General features: G+C 35.3%; 1 protein-coding gene across 3 annotated transcripts in view; it reads left to right on the forward strand.

The window, feature by feature from the left end:
* Positions 1-6934, forward strand: part of lss (lanosterol synthase (2,3-oxidosqualene-lanosterol cyclase)) — a 49853-nt gene extending 42919 nt beyond the window's left edge. For all 3 annotated transcript variants that reach the window (XM_028807258.2, XM_051930600.1, XM_051930601.1), the window contains 3 exons: positions 398-568; positions 5270-5348; positions 5812-6934. In XM_028807258.2, coding sequence (XP_028663091.1) covers positions 398-568; positions 5270-5348; positions 5812-5949 — 388 coding nt within the window. In that variant the 3' untranslated portion in view covers positions 5950-6934. The remainder of the gene's footprint in view (positions 1-397; positions 569-5269; positions 5349-5811) is intronic.
* Positions 6935-7636: the final 702 nt, after the last annotated feature.

Here is a 7636-nt window from a genome sequence, read left to right on the forward strand (position 1 = left end):
AACCGAAATAGTTCCAGACAACTGAGTATGACCCCTTTTTAGGAACTAACAATCGCACTTCTGCACCTTCCTCACGTTGCTCCGCCATCATAGGTTTATTCTGACTGCTATTGACTTCTACTGCTTCAGAAAGCGCTTGCAATCTAGACGCAGTAACGTCATAGTGACGCAGTCCAATCCGTAAACTCAGCCCATAAAAAACAGTTTGGTCTTTATACTGTAAAATCGCGACGATATTTATTAACTGATCGTGGGTCATAAATATTGTTATCATGAGAAAAAAAAGATTAATCGTGCAGCCCTATCTTAAACCCTTCTGTATGTAATAATGCAAATATGAAAAGTGCTTGATAGTATTTTCTGTAGACTGACTTTTACTTTTTGTTGGTACTTTAAGTTCTGCCTGTCAGGAAGTCACGGCTGCATGTGATTTCCTGCTATCTAAACAAATGGAGGATGGTGGATGGGGGGAAGACTTTGAATCTTGTGAACAGAGAAAATATATTCAAAGTGACCAGTCTCAGATACACAATACCTGTTGGGCACTTCTGGGGCTAATGGCCGTCAGGTAAGAACATGTCTGCGCATGAAAATATTTTCTGACATTTATTCATCCATTTTCTTAACCTCTTTATCTGGCACATAGTTTTTGAGAGCTGGAGTCCAACAGTATAGGCGGCAATGCATGATTCGGTCTTACATGGGAAGCTAGGCTGTTTTAAGGTACCCATGCGTACATCCATGTTCATTCACACTGGGAAAATTTAGACCTGCCAGTTAAGCTAACATGAGTGTGTTAATGACTTGAGAACAAACTGGAGCAGGTCGAGGAGACCCACAGAGACAATAGAAAAATCTGGAACTCCACTTCTGCTGTGACCAGGCTGAAAACTGAACACACCGCTCTAAAGTCAGCAGCACTTAACCATTCTGCCTACATTTGTGGACATACAAAACAGAACCTTTTTTGTGAAATGAAACTCTAAGGCACTTACTAAAGCTCCTAAGACTATTCTCGGTAAGCATGTATTTGTTGCTTTTATCCTACAGTTTTAACAGGTGATTGGTATAGAAAAGCCAGTGAAATGGATGGATTTTCCAGATAACTAAATGCCCAATGCATAAAAACCTGTAGCAAAGATAGCATTATTAGAATAATGAAGATATTAATAATAAAAATTCTAATAAGAAAAATGCAGAAGAAATTTCCTGAACACTTTACAATAATTATTTAAAAATTTTGCAGTTATATTTTATCTGATTGAATCACCTACACATATTGTACAAATATGGAGAGATTAAAATTTGTTAATTATCAGTTTTGTCTTTGACAATACTGGTAGTTAATTAAATAATTTGGTAAGGTCCCTGCTTTATTTACTTCCCTTTCTGTTTTAGGATGCGGACTTTGGCCATTAGACTTATATCAATGTAACTGAAGCACACTTGTTTTAAGAAGCAAAATAATACAGTTTATTGATGAACACAAGGATTATAATATGATAACTACATGTACTGTACATATGAGTCAGGATGGAAAATAGAGAAAAGGCTGGCTGTTTACTTTCTATTTAGAGTTCTAGTTTATCATGGCATAGATAAATAAACATTGTTACAATACAAATTCTTTAAGGATGATGTGTGTTGTTGTGTGGAGTTGTTGCTGTTTTTGCTGCTCTGGGTTTAACTGGATATTTCTTCCTGTGTTGGAGTGCACTTTTCATCTTTGCAACATGTTCTTTGTGGTGTTGTGCGCTTTTCTTAGCTAGGCTTTTTGCTGTGTCCCCTGCAACTTCATAGGGGTAAGAATGACTTTTTCTGGCACAATGGTTTAGAAGCTGACGTTCCCTTCTTGAAGTAATGTTTACTTTTCAGTGCATAGGCAGAGGACTTGGCTTGGCAGAGTGGGTCTCCGCTTTCAAGTCCACAAAGAGAAACGATTGTCAGCTTTCAGCTCCCAAAGAGACGGAGCTTCTCATCAGCTTTTGGGCTTCAGAGAGGAGACAGGTTTCAGAGAATGCAAGAGTTCATTTTGGAGTGTGAGAGCAGAGCCTTCCCCCAGACAGTAGATTTCAGCTAGTTTTTGAATAAAGGTGTATGTACTCTCTCGTGATTGGATTAAGGTCACTTCCAGTTCTCTCAGGCACATTATATTGTCCATTAGAATTGTCACTGTTGAATTATAGCTCTTTGGGCTTGGTGTCTATTTGGCGCTTTCTGGGCCTATGCAAAGCTGTCAGTTCAAATCTGATTTACACCTTTGTTATCATATGACGTACAGGTTGGTACTGCTATGAAGAGCTCAGGCACTTTCTGGAATGTAGGTTGGGGGAAGTTGAAGCTGAATGTCTGCTTCTCTGTTAAGTCTGCTGTCTTAAAAGGCCTCGTCTGTCACTAAGAAGCCTAGCAGAATAGGCAGTACCTACTCTGTCTTTCAATATTTGAAAACGGTGCCAAGATAGAATCTTTGCAGTGAAAAATAACCAGGTGCAGACAATGAGACAGTTCGATAACTTAGACAACCAATATTAGAGCTAATAATTTTTAAGTTTAGATAGATAGATAGATCTTTACTGTCATTGTCAATTTTACAAAGGAACAACGAAATTGAAGGTGCAGTCGACTCAGTGTGATGCATAAGAGTTAAACAGACAAGAAGAGAGAAAATAATAACAAACCGAATAGTAATAAAAGTACTTAACAAAATGTACAAATTGCACTGGTTAAATGTACAAATTGCACTGGTTAAATGTACAAATTGCACTGGTTAAATGTACAAATTGCACTGGTTGACTTAGGGTCTATATTGCACATTGGGAGAATGATATGGAGCAGTTTTATTCTGAGTTCAGAGCCATGATTGCTTTTGGATAAAAGCTGTTTTTAAGGCGGTTTGTCCTGGTTTTCATTGCTCTGTATCTCTTGCCCGATGGCAAAAGCTGGAAGAGTCAATGACCGGGATTTGATGAATCCTGTGAAATGTCTATTGCTTTTTTGTGGCATTGGGAGGTGTAGATTTGTTCCAGAGTGGGGATGGTACAACCAATTGTTCTCTCCACTGTCCTGACGACCCTGTGGAGTGCTTTCCTTTCTGAGAAAGTGCAGCTGCCTTACCACACACACAGTCCGTACGTGAGCACACTCTCGATGGAACAGTGATAAAATGCAAGGAGCAGATTTTTGGGAAGATGGTTCTTTCTGAGGATTCAGAATGATGGGGAAACTAGATATCTAAAACATTGTGTGCTGGCATTTATATATATATATATCTCTATATATATATATACATATACACTGTATATATATATATATATATATATATATCTATATATATATATATATATATATATCTATATATATATATATATCTATATATATATATATATATACACTGTTTATATATATATATATATATATATATATATATATATATATATATATATATATATATATGTGTGTGTGTGTTTTCTCAGTAAGATGAAAAGTAGCCACATGAATTGCCAGTCTTTTAGATCAGTTTTACTTTTTAAAACTCACAGTATGGATAAAGTAAAATCATTTGCCACACATGCATATTTCATAGGACCTGTCAGAGTTCAGACACATCCCATTTTTTCAAATGCTGACCATCTCTATTCATTCCTGAAAGAAAGAAGAATATGCTTTATGAAATCTGGAATAGGGTTGTGTGGGTACTGGTACTGGGAAAAGTACAGAAAAACTCAAAATTTAAAAACAATATGCTACCAGCATGTCGAGATTTTTGGCAACAGAAGTAAATGTCCATATTTTACACAACCCCCTCCCCTCCACACTCGGTGGATTAGCATAGGAAAAACATGCTTAGACAGGCTGGAGACTTTATGAAACCACATGCTTCAACATGATTAAGACCTCATGAGGAAAGGCCATTGCATCAGTGGGACTGAGACTTAAAGGGGAAACCCCAGCCACCATCCTAATGCTTTGATGCACACTCTATGCTATCAAGAGGGAAGTGGTGCATAATGCAGCGTGATGGTACAGCACACCATGGAGGCTGAAGTAAGACAGGAAATGTTTATGGTTATGAGTTAATTGCTTCAGAACCATTTTGGTATTGGTATTGAGGTCTGAAAGCTGGTATTAATACCAAAGTCAAAATTTTACTACCGATCCAACACTAATCTGGAGCTTGTCAAAACTTCCCTTATGGTTCTCCTCTGCTCCAGTTTTGAACCCTTATTAGCTAAAACAGGCAAGATTTGGACAGACCAAGCTGCCAACATGAAAACAACTGTAAAAATAAGTCAATCATATAGAAAAAGAAAAAAAAGAAACTGAAAAAGTAATGAGAATAACAAACAAAACATACATTTCATAATTCTTATGGCCAGAAAATATTCATGACAATAATCTTATAATTTACATATTCATAACATAATGTTAGGAAAATACTCCAGTTACAACAAGGGGTGGATGAGATATGAGGTCATGGTGCTATCCTGATACCTTCAGGTATAGTTTGAGTATTTGCTCAATTAGAGGAATCTCTGGACTCACAAGTGTGGTAGAGGTGACCCAAATTGGTGCAGCTATTTTACAAATGTTGCACTGAACTTTAGTGGTGTACTTGGAGGCTAGTCTTTGACTAGTATAATAATAGCTGTGGTGGATTTACAGTTTTTCGCCTGACTTGTGGTCTTGAGGTTTGGGTAATGACTGAAAGATGAGAACATGAGTACATGTGGCCAAAATGAGTGTTCCATGCATGGTTACTGGGATCACTTTCCATGACACTGTGAAGGGTTTGGTAGCACAGAAGAACCTTTGAGTACAAATAATTCTTCTGCCAAGAGGCAGACTGAGGATATATTAGAAGGAATATATTTCATAATTATTCTAGGACTGCTCAGATATTTTACAGAACCATCTGGGGAAAGATGCTATGAATGGGGAGGTCTGCATGTTGTTACCATGAGAATTACAAGGAAATTTATGATGATATATCATCATTTATATGGAACTGAAAAAAAAATTTATACACCAAGTAGTAGTCCTGGCCCCAATTGACTTTCTGGTTGTTTTAGTGGGTAGTGAGTGCATGGGATTTTGTAGAAAACCATGCGTATAAGCGTCAGTGAGGAAGCATGTAGTAGCTATATCAAACAGAGAGAGTACACAGTTTAATATTGTAATACTTTATTACTAGAAATCTTTATCTACATTCAATACAATGAATCTGCATATTGTATTAAACTGCTGTTTTTAACATTTATGTTTTCTTCAGATACCCTTATGTTCGTGTAATAGAGCAAGGAATACAACTTTTGATAAAAAGACAACAACCTAATGGTGACTGGCCTCAGGTATACAACATTTATTTGAAGTATTACACCACTGTTATTGTTATTCTCCTTATGTAAAACAAGGCTTTTGCTATTCTTAATCTGATACAAAATTGACCTTTTAGGAATTTTGTAGGCAAAAAAAGTAGGTTGTTACTGAACTGTAGTATAGCACAGGCATGTGCACCAATGTTTCTTAGTAGGCATATGGTTTTAACCCTTAAGAGATAGAAAGTTAAATCAGGTGTCTAGATCTGTTGCTTGACCTTAGGACCCTGTATACACCTGCAGTATTTCTATGATCTTGGCAGACGTCTTGGAGCTCAAGCACACTTTCTCCCACAGATAAATTCAGTTCTTTTGTGATTCAGTTCACTTCTAAAATAAATAAAATTCGAGAAAAAAATTAACTCAGTAGACACACATTTAAGATACTAAAGATAATTTTAAAATCATTTTGCTTATTTACTTTACCTTTCTGCAGGAGAATATTGCTGGTGTATTCAACAAGAGTTGTGCTATCAGCTACACCTCCTATCGCAATGTGTTTCCCATCTGGACTCTAGGACGTTTTGCTCAGCACTATCCTTCCAGCTCTTTGGCTGGAAAATGCAAAGTGTGACTTCGGAGACTACTATATGGATTTCAACCTTATCAGATATGTATTATACATAAAAAATACTTGTACAATTTCATATACGTTAATGAAATCTGAAGAATCAGTTATATTTTACAAGAATTACAAGTTTATTTTTTAAACAAATCTCTCTGAATTGTATGACCACTTTGTATTAATACTGCCATACAATACCCATCATTAACTTGATCATTCAGAGCTGCTAATATCTTAAATATTCCGGAAGAAGAAGAAGAAGTTGAAAGGAGAAAGATGATAAGACTGCTTTATATGTCAAAAGAACTTTTATTTTTGCTGCTTAGCCTTGTGCATTTCTAAGAAGATGACGACTCCCAGCATTTCACTCACAAATCAGTGTCAAACTGAACACAATATACAGGAAACCTAGAAGCTGAAGAAATTGTAATAATTACTGGATGAAATCTGTTATCTTAAACAGCTAGTAACCACAGCACATGCTTTACAGAGAAAAACAAAAGAAACAGGAAATACTTTGACAGAAACATGGGGCATTTAATTATTAAGAAGAAGAAAAGACCAAAGTGGACTAAAAAGAGATAAAATAATGCAAGAAGCACAGGCTTTAAAAAAAGACACAAAGCTAAGCTAAATTTCATCCTAATGACTCAGCGCAAAATCAGTTTGTATCTCAGTTTTTGGGTCACAAATTATAAACTAATGTTATTATTTCTTCAAATTTTGTTTAATATTGGACAAATAAACTTCAAGGGGGGAGGCATATGCTTTTGCACATTGTCCTAGTGTCTCATATTGTCTATTTCTCCACTAAACAATTCACGTTATTTAAAAGTTTCTAGGACTGAAAACTATCTGGAAAGTATAAGGTACAGTTAACTTGTAAAATGTATGACTCCAGTCTTTTTATAGTTTTGCTTTACAATTTTCTTGAGCATAAAATATGAATACTGTTTTAGTTACTGAACAGTAACAAACCATGTTTTTCATGTTATTGCACAAATTTCTATTTTCCTTTTGTTTTGAATTTTATCAGGTCTTTGAATATTCATTTACTATCAAGCAAATGTTCAAATATAGAAATTTAATATATTGGAGTAACTTCTAAAATCAAAGGATCTGACAACCCAAAATATTTTTTAATAATACATGTGTGTAAAAAGGTCCGATACAATAAAGGGTGAATATGCTTCACTAATAGTTCTTAAAAAGAAGAAAACAATAGTAAATGTTTTATTACAATTCAGCATAAGAAGCACTGTGAATTTCTACTAGAAGTTTAATTCAGCAAAAATATTTAAGAAAAAATAATTTATTTCATTAATAGTATTAATAGAAATTTTTGTTCATATTGTCTAATAAATATAACAAAACTAAGGAATTGAGAGCTTCAAGTTTAATGTATTAATCTCTTTGTATGTTTTATTAAAAAAATTACATGAATGACTAAAAATGTTTGCCCAGCTCATAAATCTTAACATAGGCCTACAGTATTTAGAACTTTAAAATGTCTTTAGCCTCCTGTCTTATCCCCACTTCTGATTTGCTGTCTTGTGATGTGACCATGGCAACCTGAAGACATCACATGACAGTGGCTCCCAAAGTGCTTACTAACCAGGCAGATGCTCAAAATATAAGAGATTAAATACACTGTGGTAATATATGTGGTAATATATTGGAACAAAGTCTATGGCTA

This window comes from Erpetoichthys calabaricus, chromosome 8 (assembly GCF_900747795.2).
Source record: "Erpetoichthys calabaricus chromosome 8, fErpCal1.3, whole genome shotgun sequence".
Taxonomy (NCBI): Eukaryota; Metazoa; Chordata; class Cladistia; order Polypteriformes; family Polypteridae; genus Erpetoichthys; species Erpetoichthys calabaricus.